This window comes from Pantherophis guttatus, chromosome 1 (assembly GCF_059756535.1).
Source record: "Pantherophis guttatus breed Tessera chromosome 1, ASM5975653v1, whole genome shotgun sequence".
Lineage (NCBI taxonomy): Eukaryota > Metazoa > Chordata > Lepidosauria > Squamata > Colubridae > Pantherophis > Pantherophis guttatus.
This window is the reverse complement of record NC_142063.1, coordinates 331,531,977-331,552,590: the sequence shown is the minus strand read 5'-3', so window position 1 is coordinate 331,552,590 and position 20,614 is coordinate 331,531,977. Positions and strand designations below refer to the sequence as shown.

At 41.6% G+C, this 20,614-nt stretch overlaps 1 protein-coding gene across 1 annotated transcript in view; it reads right to left on the bottom strand.

The window, feature by feature from the left end:
* Window positions 1-20,229, bottom strand: part of LOC117667739 (protein spinster homolog 3-like) — a 29,619-nt gene extending 9,390 nt beyond the window's left edge. Inside the window, exons 1-9 of the mRNA XM_034421338.3 lie at window positions 19,743-20,229; window positions 15,659-15,724; window positions 12,993-13,129; window positions 10,779-10,930; window positions 9,186-9,252; window positions 6,815-6,951; window positions 4,034-4,186; window positions 2,279-2,468; window positions 1,705-1,770 (exon numbers count right to left, since the gene is read on the bottom strand). Coding sequence (XP_034277229.1) covers window positions 1,705-1,770; window positions 2,279-2,468; window positions 4,034-4,186; window positions 6,815-6,951; window positions 9,186-9,252; window positions 10,779-10,930; window positions 12,993-13,129; window positions 15,659-15,724; window positions 19,743-19,929 — 1,155 coding nt within the window. The 5' untranslated portion in view covers window positions 19,930-20,229. The remainder of the gene's footprint in view (window positions 1-1,704; window positions 1,771-2,278; window positions 2,469-4,033; window positions 4,187-6,814; window positions 6,952-9,185; window positions 9,253-10,778; window positions 10,931-12,992; window positions 13,130-15,658; window positions 15,725-19,742) is intronic.
* Window positions 20,230-20,614: the final 385 nt, after the last annotated feature.

Genomic DNA, 20,614 nt, shown 5'->3' with positions numbered 1-20,614 from the left:
CCTGGGACACTGCAACCATCCTAAATACATGCCAGTTGCCAAGCATCCAAATTGTCATCACATGACCACGGGGATGCTGCAACGGTCATAAGTGTGAAAAACAGTCCTAAGTCACTTTTTCAGTGCCATTGTAACTTTGAACGGTCGCTAAATGGAAGGTTGTAAGTCGAGGACTACCTGCATAAGGAAAGAACAAATATCACAGGTAGATTTGGTTGGCATTGTTATAAACTGAGTGGGCTATGGGTGTGCATGTTGATGCCTTAACTTTGTAAATGACAATGTCTGTAAATAGCAAAGTTTCAAAAAAAGATACCATATTTTTCGGACTATAAGACGCACCTAAATTTAGAAGAGGAAAACAACAAAAAAAATGTTTTTGGCCTCCACGCACCCTATTTTCGGTCCTTTTTTCAGCCCTTTTTTTGGCCCTTTTCCAGCCTTTTTCCAGCCCATTTTTGGGGCTTTTTTCAGCCCGCTTTTGAGGCTTTTTTCAGAAAAAACAGGCCAAAAAATGCCTCCTAAGCGGGCCAAAAAAAAGCCCCAAAAATGGGCTGAAAGCCTCAAAAATGGGCCAAAAACACAAAAGCAGGCTGAAAAAAACCCGGAAAACGCGCCAAAAAAGGCCTCAAAAACAGGCTGTAAAAAGCCCTGAAAAGGGGTCAAAAAAGGCCTGAAAAAGGCCAAAAAAAGGCCCAAAAATGGGCCGTGCATAGGCCAAAAAAACAGCCGGTGGGTGGGCGGGGCTTTGGCAATACTCGGTCTATAAGACGCACAGACATTTTTACCCCCTTTTTGGAGGCAAAAAAAGTGTGTCTTATAGTCCGAAAAATACTGTATGTACATAACAAATAAAATAATGATTATTTTCATTATACCTGTAACCACCGGCATGATTAAGAGATTATATTTATGCACACGTGTCCTCAGATCAACAGATTTTGTGAACTCTTCTGCTTCAGAGAAGAGAATGATACTTTCTGAGGTAGACCCTGATTGTGTGGTTATACTGCAATTTTGGACTTTTGCCCCCCTCCCCAGTGGGTACCCCTGAACTTAAAGCCATCTTAGCAAAACACAACAAATTATGACTATGATTGTGTCGCTGCCATACGGTGAACTACAAATCACCCAACCTCTAAATAGCCCAAGGCAAAATTTAAACACAGGAAGCTAGGCTGTTTTGACAAATCCTGATTCTGTTAACAGTAGAGCAGAGACAACCATGGCAGGAAAACAGAGGAGTCATGAATAATATATTACGCCACTACAGATTTATTAATATGGTTTTATAGCTCTCCCTTTAACATCAAGGGACATTGAATGGGTTATTCATATGTAAACCTATGTAAACACAAAGAGCCTTTGTGTGTCTGGGTACACACCAGGTCAGTAGGTTCCTTCTGTAACAATATGTAACAGAATTTCAGCAGATGGCTTAGTTTTATGATGCAAATCAGGCCATGCTTTCCTAGGACTGACGCCCTGAGAGATACAGCAAGACTGGCTTTTGAGTGAACATGTATCAAAGTGCATGTTAGGCCATTCCACGCTCCTTCATCATGCCTCCCTCCCCCTTCCCCAGTACTTGCTGATGTAGAGCCTGACGGGACGCGAAAACAGAGAGCATGGAGAACTAAGAATAGAAGTATTGGATTATCAACAAAATCAATATGACAGTAATGACAGTTGAACTGAACTCACCAAGAGGATGTCAGCCACAACGGCCCAGTTTAAAGATAAAAAAAACACTGCAAGGGCAATAAAAATCTGAAATATTAAAGAAGACACACATACACAGAGAGAGAAAGAGACTTAGTACATCATGAGTTGATTGGAAGGGCAATCCAATGCCCTCTTAGAAGTATAAACTGATACTACAGACAAATAATTGATGCCATATTTATCCGTTCCAAGCTGCCATATCCCCTGGCTATACTTTTAGCTGAATGTATACCGAATGCTGAAATCATAACATTTCATTTGTTTTCTAGCAATCTTCCTGTCCTTTCCCTCGCAACCTTGAGGGCTCAAATCATTAAATCCTAAATATTTCAAGGTGCCCATCAAAACAGCAGATTCTCTGTGGTCAATGGCTGAACTTTAACATGGTTTGTCAACTAGCTGACATACTCTAGAAGCATGGGACTCTTGATTCCATAATTCCCAGCCTTTTCTAGAGAGTAACATGAGGGGTAAATACAGTATGTCAACTGGGGCTTCTTTAAAGTGAAAATGAAAGTTGCCCATTAAATATATGAATTCTTTGGTCACTTACATATGCAGCTACAATGCTCTTCCCAGCCAGCATAATAGCCAAGTACATGCATGGAGATGAACTGAGCAAGCCCACAGCACAGATAAGAGGGTCAGCCTTGGTGTTAACCTTCTTGTATCTTCGGGCAGCTTCTGCTCCAATGACGACCCCCAAAATGCCAGTTGCTATGGTGATCCCTCCAAATATCTCACTAATGACCAAGCAAAAATGCAACATTTTTATCAACAGCATTAGTTAAATAGTGCCTTTTGGTGTAGAAATCTAAAAAATTACTAAGAGAGGGAGGGACAGAGGGACGGAGGGAGAGAGAGGGGGGGAGGGAGGGAGAGAGAGAGAGAGAGAGGACGGGAGGGATAGATAAATTTTAGGGTGCAACTCCCTTCAGCCCAGCCAGCTAGGGAGGTTGGGAACTGACATCCAAACTATATAAAGGCATATCATATTTGGGAAGGCCGCCATAAAACAAGGAAGACTTTATCGTTTTTTCAGAGCCTTGTAGCAGCTACTCTTTTTTTTTTTTTCTTTTCCTTTCTTTTATTTGAAAGAAATCATGGTGACTCATTCAGGGCTATGCTTTCTTTGCACCCCCTCCTGCTCCCATGCTAGACGAGTGTTGCAGTGGTGATAACTTGCCAATGGGAATATGGACACCAAAATGTGCCCGGTTACATTTTGCTCCTGCTGCAGAAGTTTCCTTAGGCAGGTTTCTGAGTCATTGTGTCATTTGAACCTGAAGCAGCAGCATATTAATCTGAAGTTCACTATCCTAATCAACAATAAACTTATCAGAATTTAGCAGAATAACAGAGTTAGAAGGGACCTTAGAGATCTTCTAGTCCAGGGTTGTCAAACTCACATCGTCACGGTGGTGTCACACTTTTTTCCACTTCGTTAAACCGGGCGTGGGCGTGGCCAGCGCATGATGAATCCAGCCCAAGGGCCGGGAGCTTGACAGCCCTGTTCTAGTCCAATGCCCTGCTCAAGTTCAAGCAGGAAACCCTATGCCATTCCAGAGAAGCTATCCAGTCTCTTCTTAAAAGCCTTCAGTGATGGAGCACCTACAGCTTCTGAAGGCAAGCCATTCCACTGGTTAATTGTTCTCACTTAAATCAACTCACTTAAAATACTCTAATCTGGTAACCATTTTAGGTTTGAACATGCTAAACTTGTTAATTTCATTTAAATACTGAAATTGATGGGGATAAAGGCTCAACCGGTATTGCACTGACTAATCAAGCCAATCATTTTAACAGAGAAAAAACTCAGCTGCCATAAGGTATCTGGAGCTATCCAAGGTCCTGTTTCTTGCCTTGTCTTGTATTCTCGTCACTTGAACTTTGCCAAAAAAGTCTGCTTTCCTTTGACTTCCTTGCTATGCTTAAGACTTTTTCTATCACTTCAAACAGCCAGCAGAATTCGAGGAATCCCACAAATCTTCCCAGGCATCTCTTATATAATCTCCATTTGCTTTTCAAGGTTTTTCAAGAGGTGGTTTGGTGTGGTGGCTAAAGGCTGGACTGGAAACTGGGAGACTGTGAATTCTAGTCCCGTTCGCCCCACCACCTTTAGGCATAACAACCATCTGGGTGACTTTGAGCCACTCCTCCTCTCTCAACCCAACTCACCTTAGAAGGTGGTGTTATGGGGAAACAAGAAGAGGGGACATCATGTATGTGTGCCATCTTGTTGGCCAAAAATAAAGGCAGGATAAAAAAAATCAAATAAGTAAGCATTTAAGACAAGTGTTTGTATTACCTGTTGTGGTTTTCACATGGATCTTTGCTGCATGGTTGTAAAATATTCAAAACAACCTCAGCTCTGTAAAGAAACACAGGAATCCAGAAACCGAGAGCGCCAGTGATGAAACCCATGCAAGTTACACCCAGCGAGGATCCTATAAAGCTCCAGCTGGGAGACAGAGAAAGGTTGGGATGGATAAAGAAGTGATGGAGAAAGAAGAGGTACCAAGTTCTGTGATCAAGATGTAAGAGGATTAAGACAAAAAGATGTTCTACGGCTCCCTCAAGTGACCACCTGTTAAAATAGCTACACAGGTACCCAGTATGCTTCTAGTCCAGATTTAAGCTATTGGTATGAAGGCCACCAAGAACTTGGGACAGAATTCTTGAGAGATGTTCATTTGTGACAATGAATTGCAGTATATTTACTATTCTACTTTGGGTTTTTTTTAAAGCTATAATTGGAAGCCCTTTCTAGGCCTCAGTGGAATAATTATTTTTCCAAAGTATTTTGGCCTCCAGGACATGCAAGAAGACATGTTTGTTGAGGTAGTGGCATCACTAGGGGTTGAGGCTGAATATTTTCTGCCTTTGGATTGGTTTTACTTGGGGGAGAATGGTTTACAGAATGGAAATGATATATTTTGGCTTGCAGAGTCTTAGTATTCTATTTCCCTCTTATTTTAGCAAAGTTTTATGGAAATCACATTGCCAAAACTTGGCCATTTCTTGATCAGTCTTGCTGATTCAAATTGTATGAATTACAAATTGCAAATTGGGGGGACAGGGACTATGTATTGCAAATTTGGGGGGGCAGGGGCTCCATACAGCATAGTGACTGCACCAGTGGTGGGATTCAGCCGGTTCGGGCCGATTCGGGCAAACCGGTAGTTAAATTGCTGGCTGACCCCGCCCCTTCCCACCCCACCCCTTCCAGGAGTCCCCATGCACCCCATTTTGGCTCCCAGGTAAGTGCAGGGAGGCCTCCTAAGCCCCAAACCGTTTTCACTCGCAGGAGGCTTCAGGAAGGCCTCCTAGGCCCAAAACGGGGCAAGGGGGCAGCGCGTTTCCCCCCCGTGGCCCGTTTTTGCTCTCAGGGGGGTACAGGAGGCCAAGTGCTGCCTGTCATACCCCCTGGCCACGCCCATCAAGCCATAGCCACAGAACCAGTAGTAAAAAAATTTGAATCCCACCACTGGACTGCATCCATAAAAATGGTTTGCAAATCATAAATGCACATCATGCTGAGTAAATCATGTTAAGGCTTGTCAGATCAGTTGCAGTCTTCTTTCACATAAATATACAGTAGCTACCTGCTGGGACCATTAAGGCACTCCTGGTTATATGGACTTTCCTTAAGGAACAACTAGGAAGAGATACTCTTTTTTTGTCACAAGGTCCATTCTGTAAGTTCAGTCTCCTAGAACCACAAACTGAGTGCAGGTAGAAAAGAGTTTTATTTTAGTTCACCTTGACATCAGACATTCTCCTGATGGTGCAGTTCCATCCAATTAATATCATTTTGTTTAACTCAATAAATAAAGGCATTTAAAAGAAAATAAAATGTGAACATCTCTTGGTTTTGAACAGCTGGCCAGTCCCACGTCAGCTGAATGATCAAGAACAATCAGAGCCCCTGAAGAGAAGCTTGAAAACAGGTAAGCATTTTACCTGGTCAGAATTTTCCCATAGTGGTGAAATATATTTCTATTTAAATATAGGATCTGCATTTGCAAATATGCCTCTGTTTGTAAAAAAAAAAAAAAAAAAAAAAATCAGTATGTGCAATTTTTATTCCAATGTGTCTACCAGCCACCTTTTGGGAGGAGAGGGGGTGAGAAGCAGATGATACAGCTTTTCTAAAAGAGTAAATTCTAGAATATGGCTGCATTCACAGAACACATTCAGTCGAGTCACTTAAAGCACAAAGGCTGTATTCACCCTGTAGGTTAGGCTTGGTTAGATTCAATCTTGCTTGGCTTCTGTAGGGTAATATGTGCTGTGCAAACTCAGCCTATTAGGAGGCTGGGAAAGGCATAGAGGGACAGCTGACGCGTCACAACGCCGTGATGTGACTTATATATTTATGCAACACATTGTGACATGCAACTACTAAATTGTGGCCTTTGCATAATGACATCGTGATGGACATGACATTTTGAAGTCCCTGAAGCTGCTGCATTAAATTATCATCTGATAAATAGTGCAAGGTCAGAAAAATTAGTTAAATTAATCATCATCTGAAGCGTGTTCAGTGGATAGATTCAGTAAGGATTTTAGACCATTTTGAGTACAGACTTTCTGATGATAAGAATTTCAGACGTTAAATATCTGTGAAGCTGCAGAACAAATGCTGTAGACTTAAAGCACTATAGCAGAATTATGACAATATGTTTACCTTTTCCAGAGCATTATTTTTTCAGATTTTAGCTATTGCCTTGCTGGTTAAGAACCCGGAGAGTTTCAGTCCTAACAAATCCGGAAGACCCCAATTGAGAAAAGGGTATCTAAAGATTTACTTGCAGGATAAAGCATGCTTACAAAGAAAATAAAAAAGATTTCTACAAGCTGACAGCCCCCTCTAGTGTCTGCTAGTATTAACTAGCCATACTGTTGAAAAGACAGATTTGTTGTGCCTTACTGATTAGCAGATATATGTTCCCGTACATGCATGTTCTGTTACATAGGAGGAAACAAAACTGTAAGCAATGGGGCCACAGGTACTGCAACGAACAATAACATAATGGCTAGAAACATGAAGGGCTGTTATGGAAGAACAGGAAAAGAAATACCTTACTTTTTGCAAAGAGAAGAAATGTCTTTGAGCCAAGTTGAGGTTCTGGTACTCTTGCCAGCTATGAGCGTCTTGTTCTTTGGTTTAGGGACTAAAATAATTAGGAGAATCAAGCCTGTAATTCCCATAAAAGGAGTAACCTACAGAGACAGAAGCAACAGGGATGTCAACAAGGACCATTACAAGAAGCTGAAGGACTATTGCTTGTTTATTCAGCATACGATGGGAACATGCCAAAGAGAAGTAAACGTGCACACAATCCACGTCATTTTATACAAAACTAGTATGGGGCTTTGTCCATAGCCTCATAGCTGGATGTCCAATTTAGCTATCCAGGGATACACTTCTGGCGTTGCTTTGTGCAAATCTTCTAGGAAGCCAGAGAACGCATGTCATGGACAATCTTGCACAATACGTTTAATAGTTTGCATATCAGCACCACAATCCCAACACGGGTGTGGGTGTGTCTTTCTATTCTCTGTTCTGTCCCCGTCCCACACGCACACACACCAACAGACGTTCAAGAGTTAAAGACCAAACCAGCCGATAAAATCCTTTTCCTTATGATAACGGAACTTGGCAACAACCTAGTGGCTGCCTGCCAAGAGTTTATTACTTACGAAGAGGAGAGATAACTTCTCCCCGCTTCTGGTACATCAAAGGAAACAGCTTAATAATTACAGAGTCAATCAAGTCCAAAGATAATCCAGCAAAGTCTATAGCAAAAGTCCGGCAATGCAGAATGGCGTGGAAGCTTTCAGCTTTGTTCATCACAAGGTTTGACTGGCCACCATGCTCCCTTTTATACCCTGTGGGGTGTGGTCCAGTGACTCAGCCTAATCTCGGGCACGCCTTTTCTTCTGTTGCACGCGCTTATCTCTGCGACGCTGGTGTGGATCCAGCCAAGACTCATTACTCTCATCACTGTCCACCTGTGGCTGCGTGGACGTGCTTGGCCCCGGCCCTATCTCTTGCCCTTCGGCGGACACCGAAGGCATTGCCAAAGAGGAGGGTCCTGGAGAGGGAGGCCTTGCCAACTCCTCTCCTTCACTCTCGGAGTCCTCTCCTGCCGATGACACAGGCTCAGGTAACGGAGCCACAACATTCTCATTGATACAGGATAAAGGCACTTCTTCCAGTATTCCATCTAATTCTGTTCCTAATTACAAGAAGTTTACACAGTGAAGCAACTGCTTTACGAGGCAGACTAGGGCTGAACTTCACTTATGTTCCCTTGACCTGTTCTCCAGAGAAATTCTCCACTCCGGCCATCATTCAAAGAGAGCCTTCAGATGCCATGCATAGTAATAAAGCCTGCCCACAATTTTCTGCCATGGCCACTTCATTATTTTGAGGAGCCTTTAGAGCAGTGTTTCTTGACCTTGGCAGTTTGAAGATATGTGGACTTCAATTCCCAGAATTCTCTAGCCAACTATGCTGGCTGAGAACTTCTGGGAATTGAAGTCCACACGTCTTCAAGTTGCCAAGGTTGAGAAACACTGCTTTAGAGTGATCGTGATATTATCATTTTTTTTTCATTTTATTAAATTTGTATACCGCCCTACTCCCGAAGGACTCAGGGCGGTGAACAGCCATAAAATAAAACATGTAGATACAAAATTTAAAATAGAGATAAAACTAATTAAATAAATTTGGCTGAGACATTTTAAAACCCCAATAAATTAAAATATTATGACTAACTGGCTGGAGGATGGAGCCACCATCAGGGAAGAGGCATATGAGAAGAAGGAGCAAGAAAATATCTAATTTTTCCTCTCCACCCCCGGAACTTCTGATAAACTATCATCAAAGAAGAACAGTTTGACTTCTCATTTTCATTTTCCCTCTTCTAAATTATCACTTGATTTTTATAGCTTATATAAATAGTTACTGTAAATAGCTAAAATAAATATATAAACATACAAACACACAGTGTGTGTCTAGATGGATGGAGAGAAGGGGGGAGGGAGACAGACAGACAGACATAGATGATTGATGGAGATAGAGACAGAGACAGAGAGACAGAGAGATGAGAGAGAGAGACAGAGAGAGACAGAAATACATATAGACAGAAAGACATACATACATGATAGATAGATAGATAGATAGATAGATAGATAGATAGATAGATAGATAGATAGAAAAAAATAAGATAGATGAGAGCGAGGAAGAGGAAGAAATCACACACATAGACCAAAATTCTAACATTGTAGGACTATGTCAGCATCTTTGTATATATTATTTATTTTTCAACATTTTCTTAAAACCAGCTGAAAGAGAAAATAGAAGTTACACTACTAACAGATTGACAGAACCCCACCGTTTTAATCCAGAGGGATTCTCTTAAAGATAGACCTGACCAACCAAGACTCACCCTGAAGCCCCAGCCCCAAAAACCGCTTGCACGCGCCACTCCAGATGACAGGATATAGCCGAGTCCACTGCAAGAGAAGAAAAATCCAAGTTGAAAGAGGCCCTTAAAGCCACAGAGTTCAAGTGGTGAAAAAAGTCAAATACCTGGGAGTATATTTAACCTCAAGATTTCAGCCTCCTGTGTTGTGCAGCAGAGGTGGTATTCAGCAGGTTCTGACCAGTTTTGCAGAACCGGCAGCGGAAATTTTGAGTAATTCGGAGAACCGGTAAATACCACCTCTGACTGGCCCCACCCCCATCTATTCTCTGCCACCCGAGTCCCAGCTGATTGGGAGGCAATAGGGATTTTGCAGTAACCTTCCCCTGGAGTGGGGAGGGAATGGAGATTTTACAGTATCCTTCCCCTGCCTGCTACGTCCACCAAGCCACATCCACAGAACCAGTAGTAAAAAAATTTGAATCCCACCACTGTTGGGCAGGTATCCTCCTCCCTATCATTTCAACCCGTTATTCTACATGCTACATTTTGGAGGGTGCTAGAAATTATTTTGATTGAGATCTCTGAACTGATATGTATTGGTAGTTCTTGATTTATGGCCACAGACGAGCCCAATATTTCTGTTGTTGAATAAAATAGTGGTTAAGTGAATTTTGCCCCATGCTATCACAATTGAATCACGGCAATGGTTAAGTTAGTAACATGGTCATTAAGAGAATCTGGCTTCCCCACCGACTTTGTTTGTCAGAAGGTCACGAAATGTGATCGCATGACCCGCAGGACAGTGCAACATCATAAATACGAACCAGTTGCCAAGCATCAAAATCCAAATTTTGATTACATCACCATGGAGATGCTGCAAAGGTTGTAAGTGTGAAAACATTTTCAGTGGCATTGTAACTTCAAATGGTCACTAAACAAATGGTTGCAACTTGAGGATTACCTGTATTGAGAGAAAGACTGCATATGACTTAAGTCACCCCCAGAAGATCCTTCCACCACAGGAATCCAGGTTCAATGATGGGAGGACATATATCTGCCTCAATGCCTGATAACAGCCTATCCATTTTCACCATTCCCTCCCCATCCCTTGGTAGCTCAGCCATTAGAATGCAGTACTGCAGGGCTAACTCACTGCTCTCTCCAGGAGTTCAATCCTGAGTGGTTAAAGATTGACTCAGCCTTCCATCCTTCCGAGGTCAATAAAATGAGGACCCAGGTTGTTGGGGGCAATATGCTGACTCTGTAAAACCACTTAGAGAGGGCTGGAAAGCACAGTGAAGCAGTATATAAGTCTAAGTGCTATTGCTATCCCATTAACTTTGAACCCAAGAACCCATCCCTTACAATTCACCCCACTCCTCCCAAGGAATCCTATATAAGAAGAGACCATGGATATGGGTTCAGTGATTAAACTTCTTGGGTGACCTTAGACAACTTGCTGTCCCTTGGTTTAGATTGCAATGAGATATAATCAAAGTTTGAGTATTAAGGATGATGCCTTGAACTCCTGCATGAGAAGCAGGATATAAACATGACTCATAGAGATATTATCTATTAATTGTAGGTTCAGTCTTTGAGCATGGTTAGATCTACCTTCCAACAGGTATGAAGATGTAGAAGACTGATAACATCCACGTCCGATAATCTTTCTCAAACAAGTCAGCAATGATGGTGGGTGCTATGGTAGAGTAACTGGAGGTACCAGCACCCACCAGTCCCCGTGAAATAAAAAACAGCCAGGGCATCTAGATGAGAATTTGGAAAGGGCACATTCAGTCTAGTATAGTTTTTTAAAACTTTAATTGCAATCATTTTCTTATGGATGCACACTGATCCATATCTATTCTCTATGTATTCTTTCCCTATTCTATTCAACCATCCTTCTATATTAAACTCTGGTTAACAGGCGTGGGTAAGATTGCGCAAAATCCATATAATTTTTGCATCTGTTAGACTAATTTTTCCTGAAAGAAACTGGAAAGATTAAGTAGTAAAATGTGGCTTTCAATTCTTTCACCCTTGGAAAATTGAGCCAAAAATGTTGACCGATTCCTTAAAAATTACTGTCCCCAGCCTGAAAAATGGTTGCCTGTTTCTAAAAAGTTGGAAAAAAAATAGAAGAGATTAAAATTAGTCAATCTTTAGAATAATGAGCGTGAATTATTGTTCTGCAAAAAAAAGTGGCAGTTTTTTGTTGTGAAAGCTCTTTCAATCATAAAGTATGGTCGGTACCAGTGGTTGTTTTCTACCGGTTCACCCCAGTTTGGGCGAACTGGTAGTGGTGGCGGTGGGAGGCTCCGTCCACCCACCCAGAGGTCATCACGGACGCTCTGCACATATGCAGAAGCGCCGCACACGAGTTAAGCGAGCAAGCGCGCACTCACAGTTCCGAACCGGTAGCGAAGGGAAGTGGAACACACTACTGGTCAGTACAAAAAGGAAGATATATATATTTATATATATTGGACACTTTGGAAAACATTTAATAAAAGTTTATAATCACTGCCATATTGCTAAAAAAAGCTATTCAAAAGGTGGAACAGTAATCTCATATAGTTCGGGCTTGTTCTACTATTTTGATCTGAAATTGAGGTTGTTAACATGACTTTAAGCAGTTCCTATTTGTCAGAAATGTATAAGTTCTTCTTACTTGTGACCTGAATAATTTAAACCAGAAATATGTTCTATTTCTAGAGACCCATGCAATAACGCACTATAAAGGATCCAATATAAAATAAAAATAGCAAATTATTAGCAAATTCACATCAGAATGCTTTAGATCTTAAATACACAAGCAATTCCTAGCATCACTAAATATTATGAAAACTTAAAGCAGTACTTAAGATCCAGCTATTATATCTGCTACAATCAATGGCCTAATGCAATGTGAGAATTCAATTTATATTTATAAATAAATGGAAAGATTATACTTTTGGAAATTCAAAACAAGAAAATATCCTTAGAAAATGCATATTTTAAGACCCAACATATTTTAGAATATGCGTTAGATACTATTTACATGCCTATTTCCATTATTTAATTAATGGATTTGTGTGGAAATCAAAGAAAATGGATTTATGGATAAATATAAGCAAAAGTTACACATCCGAGAAACAAGGACAAGGAAGGACTGGACAGCTTATTTTGCTACTTGAATGCTTCTTCCAAGAAAGCCACTGTGTATTTCAAATCCTATTTTAATTAATTATTAATTACATTTTGGGGGAGCATGATGTATGGCATCTTGATTTCTGCAGGGAAGACAGAATAGATACCGTGATGGCAAACCTATGACACGCGTGCCACAGATGGCATGCAGCACCCTCTCTGTGGGCACGCGAGCTGTCGCCCGAGTTCAGCTCTGCCACGCATGTACGCGCACCTCCCACTGGCCAGCTGGTGATCGGGTCTCTGCTGCGCATGCGGGGGGCGCATACACAGGGTGTGTGCAGGTGGCCATGCATGCATGCATGGGGGCGGGGCGCGTGCAGGGGGGCCATGCACTTTTTGGGCACTCAGCCCAGGAAAGGTTAGCCATCACTGGAATAGAAATTTAACAAATGATTATCACCATCATCAACACACCTCACAAGATTTTGGAAATCTTAGGTGAAGACGTTGAAATCTTCAATGGGACGTTGTGCTCCTGCACAGAATTTGGCAATGTGGTAAGAGTTTTCAGCCATCATACTGCTGACCTTGATACATGCCCTCTATAATCTCTATTTAAATGGATTGGCACTAGGACAAAGATTTGATCCAGAATGGGGCAGAGAGGAATACACCAAATCAAATAACCTCTCTTACCGAGGCTGGAATGAAGGAGCTACAAAAGGTAACTGTTGACCAGAAGGATATTCCAATGCTGAGGATGATTTTCTGATTGTATCGGTCCCCAAGGTATCCAAAAACAGGAGCCGAGAACAAGAAACAGAGAATGAAAACTGCCATGAAAAGAAAGGAAAGTAATGATGAACAACCTCACTTGACTTTCAACACAACTACCATTTTAATGCATTTGTCATCTCACATTAGATTTATTACCGTCTGTTTCATCTGGAATTATCCTGGAACATGAGGCAGATGCTACCGTTGATAAAGAACACAGCTAAGTAGAATCCCATGAAAATTCCAGCTACAGTAGTGGTCAAAATTGTGGAAATCTTTTGGGAAAAGTGCATTTTTGAGGATTGATGGCTAATAACACCACTTTGTTTTTTTGGAGTTTCAAGATAATCATATTCCATTGTTGGAATGGCCTGGGAATAGCCCAGACCTTAACCCAATTGAAAATCTATGGAGCCGACTAAAGAAACTTGTTAGTCAGAAGCAACCCAGCAATAAAACCCAATTAATAGAAGCAATCATTCAATCTTGGCTTCACTTTATAACAGCTGCAGACTTTGTTCACTTCATGGGAAGATGAGTATTAACTAACATGGTGATAATTTTTGTATATCTGATTTTTTCTACATGTTTCATTTTTCTTTATACTGTAACTGCTATTCTAATAGCAAATCCTTCGTAAAAGTTATTACATTACATTCTTGATTAAATTATAAATAAAATCAGGCATGGTCAGGATGATCCGCTTAATGACTACCGTGACTTACAATTATAATTCTGGCGTCTATTATTGTTGTAAATCGAGCAATCACAGCAATCTAATATGTCAAGAGAGTTATAATCCAAGCCTTCATTTTTTAAAATGTGGGAAATACTGAGGGCAATGGCAAAATGAAGAATAATGTCATAAAATAGCTTAATTCATAATTACAAAGTTTAGAAAAGTTAGCCACCACAACTTCTCTTGAGAAGCACAGGATATGAAATTAGGTCCCAAATTCAATTTCCTGTGGAACGTCAACGTTTAGGATTTTTTTTTTAATTTCCAAAAGCAGAGTGGGTGGGAAATTGCATCATTTGTTTTAAAGATATATAGAGAGCTTCCCTATATGAGTCATATCATAGAACCAGTATAGAACTTTTTTTTTTTTTAATTTGATTTATATGCCGCCCTTCTCCGGAGACTCAGGGCGGCTTACAATGTGCTAAGCAATAGCCTTCATCCTTTTGTATATTTATACAAAGTCAGCTTATTGCCCCCACAACTGGGTCCTCAATTTACCTACCTTAGAAAGGATGGAAGGCTGAGTCAACTTTGAGCCTGGCGAGATTCGAACCTGCAGTAATTGCAGGCAGCTGGTCTTAATAACAGGGTGCTTTAGACCACTGTACTACCAAGGCTCATTTTGACTCTAGCTGTTGACCTAGCTTTGAATTAGAAGTTGCCCGGGTTCCAAGCACAGAGATGATGTAGGACAGATTTCTTAAGTGTCATTAAGCTACAACTGCCAACTATTGGCCATATTGTCTAGGATTTATGGATGCTTACTGAACACCATTTAGAGCAGTGTTTCTCAACCTTGGCTGGCTGGGGGATTCTGGGAGTTGAAGTCCACCCATCTTCAAGCTTCCAAGGTTGAGAAACACTGATTTAGAGGGCTGTATGTGCCCTTCCCTGCCTCACTGGAGTCATCTAGATTTTTTTCTGATGGGTGTCAAGAGAAATCTGGGAAATAGATTTTGCATGGTTATATTGGCAGATCATTGCTCCTAGCTTGGATAATGACCTTTAAGCTTCTTCAGGGTATCCACCTTGAATCTCTTGCTGTAGATCATTGATATCATGTGTTATAACAGAATAATTTGTTGGAAGGGACTTTGGTGGTCTTCTGGTCCAACCCTTTGCACAAGCAGGAAACCCTATACCATTTCAGACAAATGGCTGTCCAATCTCTTCTTAAAATCTCCAGTGTTGGAGCACCCACAATTTCAGGAGGCAAGTTGTTCCACTGATTAATTGTTCTAACTGTCAGGAAATTTCTCCTTAGTGCTAGGTTGATTCTCTCCTTGATTAGTTTCCATCCATTGCTTCCTGTCCGACCTTCACATGCTTTGGAGAATAGTTTGACTCCCTCTTCTTTGTGGCAGCCCCTCAAAAATATTTGAACACTGCTATCATGTCACCCCAGTCCTTCTTTTCATTAAACTAGATATACCCAATTCCTGCAATCGTTCCTCATATATTTTAACCTTCAATCCTCTAATCATCCTTGTTGCTCTTCTCTGCAGTCTTTCTAAAGTTTCAACTTCTTTTTTATATTGCGGTGATCAAAACCTATCTTACAAATGGGTTGAGAATTCAGCTCCCAGAATTCCCATGCAGAAAAGCCATGAATTCTGGGCTTTGTCATCCTAATACATCTAGAAGACCTGCCAGCAAAATCTGTTCTAACTATTGGGTTACATTGGCTTCCATTGCCCCTACATTTAAATGTCCCTGCTTGTTTTCCTCATTATTTTGCAAATTAAAAGCACAGTTAGTAAGTAATTTACTTTCAGAATGCATGTACCGACTTAACCAAAAAATTAAGAGAGGTTATCAATCCTGGAAGAGAGAATTGTTTTACCAGTGTGTAACAGGCCCGTAGTCTGGTCTGTAAGATTAAAAAACTTCTGTATGTCGAGAAGCACTCCTGAAACAAAATGATATGGAATAGATTAATTCATGATGTTCAGCAGTGGGTTTCAATTTATGTTACTGCCAGTTCGCTGCACGCGCGCATGCTCATTTCGTGCACACGTGCACCCGGTTCACGTGTGTGCCTTCCTTCTGCACATGTGCCCAGCCTCAAAAACATGCCAAATAGGATGGCATAGAGATGGGGCAGGTGGACAGGCCCACCCGTGATTTCCGCTACCGGTTTAAGTGAACCGGTCCGAACCGGCTGAATACCACCTCTGATGAAGTTGTTGTCCTATCCCAGTGATGGCTAACCTTTTTGCCATCGTGTGCCAAAAGCGGGGGGGGGAGTGTGTGGGGGGGTCATGCGCACATGTGCTCACACCCATAATTCAATGAGCCCCACCCTCGTGCTCTCCCCGCTTTTGGCACACGATGGCACGGTGGGCCCAATAGGCCTATTTTTTGCCCTCCCCAGGCTCCAGAGGCTTTCTTGGAGTCTGGGGAGGGTAAAAACAGCCTTCTCCAGCCCGCCGGAGGCCCTCCAGAGACTGGAAACGGCCTGTTTCCCGACTTCCGGTGGGCCCGGAAGGCCAGAAAATTAGCTGGCCAGCACCTGCATGTGTGCTGGAACTGAGCTAGGGCAATGCTCGCATGCGCACAGATATGGCTCCACGTGCCACCTGTTGCATGCGTGCTATAGGTTCGCCATCACGGTCCTATCCTGACCCCAGGATTTTCACAGCCAACAAGCAGTTAAGCACCTGATTCTTTTCCCAGACTCTGGGTTATGGTGACTGGAGTCCTTTTTCTCTGTGTTATAAGCTTCTGTATTGTTCACTAGATTCACCATCTTGTTTACTGTTTTTTATATACATTATACATTTTTTATCTTGTTCTTATACTTTGAGCTAGCCAGACTCAGTTTGAAGTTGGGTGGCACCTAACTGAAATAATAAATAAAAAATGACCTCATTCTACATTTTATCCTCAAAATAATGGAGTTGAAGTTTAGGCTGAAACAGAACTGTCTTAATTCTCTTTAGCTAGATAAAACTCTCCCAATGTTCTTTTAAATCCTAGAGCACGGGTGTCAAACTCACGGCGCCACGTTGCTGTCATGTGACCTTTCACAACATTTTCCCCCTTCACGGAGCTGAGGTGGACGTGGCCTACACATGACATATCCGGCCCGTGGGCCACCAGTTTGGCACCCCTGTCCTAGAGGTTGCATTCAAACAACATGTTAGATTTAGTTAGATTTAACTTAGGTTAGCCTTCTTCTGTCTTAACATACTGTGTGAATCTTTGATTAGTTCATAGATCACTGGATTTTATGAATTCAGAAAATGAATTTATTATATCTTGCAAAATATAAAGTTGACCTTAGATCTACCAATAAACATTGATAGAGTCAGGTTTTTCAAACTGGGTCTCCTGGATGTCTACATTTGATACTGTAGTCCAATGTTTTTTGAGAAAGTAGCATTCAGATTATATATATTTTAGTTCTGATCCTCTTATGGCAGAACAGGCAATGGTGAGAGATAAATTATACGGTTTAAACAGGTGGAGGACACCATAAGTTTAGTAAAGTAAATTAAGACTTGAGATACTTATTTTCAAACAAGGAGAATATATGCAATCTGAGAAAATCCCTAGAGCAATTCACCAATTTGTCAGTTGGTAAATATACAAAGATGTTACTTTGGTCTGACTGGCAGTTCAGGTTAAGCAAAGCTGCTTAAAAATAGCTTGAAAGAATTTGACCTTTTCCCTTTGCTTTTACTCAAATATATGCAGCTCTTGTTAACCTTTTTCTTAATTTCCCAATAACCCAATAAAATTAATAGCCTATTTTCTGAAACTGAAATGAGAAAGAATATTATAAAAGTACCAAAACAGGCCCAAACCCCAAATCATTTGAGGGAACCATAGAATAATTCAAATACATAAGATAATATTAAATATATAATTTGTATTGCATTAAATATAATATTACCTTAAGCTTGTTTCTCTCCATCCAGACCAGGGGTGAAATCCAGCAGGTTCTGACAGGTTCTGGAGAACTGGTAGTGGAAATTTTGAGTAGTTCAGAGAACCAGCAAATACCACCTCTGGCTGGCCCCAGAGCGGGGTGGGAATGGAGTTTTTGCAGTATCCTTCCCCTGGAGTAGGGTGGGAATGGAGATTTTGCAGTATCTTTCCCTTGCCACGCCCACCAAGCCACACCACACCCACCAAGCCACGCCTACAGAACCAGTAGTAAAAAAATTTGGATTTCACCACTGATCCAGACCACCAAAGAGAGAGAAAGAACCTTTTGGTCAGCCTGGGACCAAGAAATATAACTAAGTATCATTACCATAGTGATGACATCACAGCCCATGCTGTCAGTCTTCCTCATCCAGATGTTAAATAGCAAGGATTTAGAATAGTGTTTCTCAACCATGGCGATTTGAAAATGTGTAGACTTCAATTCCCAGAATTCTCCAATCAGCTATGCTGACTGAGGAATTCTGGGGCTTGAAGTCCACACATCTTAAAGTTACCAAGGTTGAGAAGCACTGGTTGAGATGTAAACATCTTCCCTGCTACTAATAGTGACTGGAACCAACTCTGGCAAAAAGAGGAGGAGGAGAACCACCACAAAATTGTGCTCTCCACTCCTGCACTCAGATCAAGGAGGGCAAGAATAAATGTACCATCTCTATTCTGGTCTCCTGGAGATTATTCATTAATGCAAACAATACAGCCTTGTGATGTACCATTCTAAGGAAGCAAGGGGGAATTCTTGTAACGACCCTGTGATTAGCTTAACTGCAGTGAGTCACTCAACAACCATGGTAAAAAGGGTCACAAAATGGGGCACAACTCACTTAATGCCTTCCTTGCTTAGCAATGAAAATTTTGGGCTGAATTGTGGTCGTAAGTCAAGGATGCCTGCAATCCTTGATGCTTTAATTGGGTGCTTTAGCTGGACTAGATGATCAAACCAGTGGTCGGATTCAAATTTTTTTACTACCGGTTCTGTGGGTGTGGCTTGGTGGGCGTGGCAGGGGAAGGATACTGTAAAATCTCCATTCCCACCCCACTCCAGGGGAAGGATACTATAAAATCTCCATTCCCTCCCCACTCCAGGGGAAGGTTACCACAAAATCCCCATACCCTCCCGATCAGCTGGGACCCGGGAGGCAGAGAATAGATGGGGCCAGTCAGAGGTGGTATTTACCGGTTCTCCGAACTACTCAAAATTTCCGCTACCGGTTCTCCAGAACTGGTCAGAACCTGCTGAATACCACCTCTGGATCAAACCCATTCTTCCAACATTTATTTTATCATCTCCATTTACGGCAGTTGGGGCATTGAGCTTTAGCCCATGAAAACTGGTATGAAAATAGCTCAAAATAATTGTACTCAGCTTTCTCTTATTGCAAGAAGAAAATGTAGATAGTGCTATGCTTCACTGAGCATATTTCTCATCCCTCACCCTCTTTTTTCCTTCTAGTTCTTATCCAATTTAATGAAAGAGAATTTGCTTTCAATTTCTCTTTTAGGAGAGTATTTTAATGACATTCTGATGATGGTGGATTTTTTTCTTGTATTTAGTTATGAAGTCATCAAGAGAGGTGTCTGAATGGTCCAATTTTCATTGTACAACAATTCTCCAATAATCTTTAGCCTCCATGTAATATCTAGTTCATCCCAAGGCAGCATCTCATTAGGGGCATTTCATAGTAGGGAGAATGAATAAACAGAGAGGCTACAAAGAGATGGAAGTGTTTGTTACAGCTAGAACAGCACCAACTCAAAAACATTCCTGAGAAATTCTCAGGGATCTGGAGAGTACAGTCAGAAAAACAGAAGACTTTTTTTGAACAGAAAAATTGTTGTTGTTGTTATTAATCATCACACAGTCAGCCAGATGTTCAGACTGAGTTTGGCATTTTTGTGTACCTATCGAGTCCATCATTAAACCCAGATTCTGTGGGCTATTGCCGCAAAGTAATTGTAAATGGGATCCACCCTACCTGCTACAAGAAACCAGTCCATGTAATTCACCAGGTTCAGATGGCAAAGCGTAGCAATAGCGATGTAAGCCCTTCTGGTGGGCGGCTGTGATGATCCTTGAGGTTGCTCAGCTGATTCCATGGTTCCGTAAGCCTTGACAGAGGCAGGGGATTGAGGTGGCAGGTCTGGGATCACTCCTTCCGCCATCTTCCTGGTCAATGCTGCCGATTAGTTGCAGAAACCCATACCTTGGTCCGGCACTTGTCTATTGCTCTACAAGGAGCTTCAGCTTTGCTCTTGCCTCCAACAGGAGGAACTTAGCTTTGCTCAGTCATTTCCTGTAAAAAGCCGCCTGTGTACTGGCCACAGAATTTCCAAGGTTCCCCTCCATCCAACATGTTCACACGACAGTGAGAAAAGCAGCCTGCTTCTCTCAAATGGCTGAGAAGACAAGGTGTCCATGGGCATCTCTATTGCAAAGCTAAACTACGTTAGGATTATAAACCTGTGGAGACAAGCAGAAGAGCCCATGTTTAGACGCTGAGCAGATTTGGCTGAAAAAAGAGCCATATTGAGAGAGGAACTGCTAATCTGAGTAAACTGAATCTACACCTTGTGACTCCGGATGGAAGCTGTGTCCTCACACAGCCCACTAAACCCACAAACCAGTTGTTCATATATTAACATCTTGTTAATATACATCTTATTATCATCTGTTAGCTGATGATTTGTGGGGTTGCGAGAAGCTTGAAGATTCAGTTAATCAAACGGGCTGTCGGTCAGTGAGCCACGACAAAGTGTATTATGTGAATTCAGCCATAGTCATGCAATGGTGCTTACAAAAAATGAAAAAAAGTTACGTGAGCTACTGCAACCCCCATCCAGTGGGACA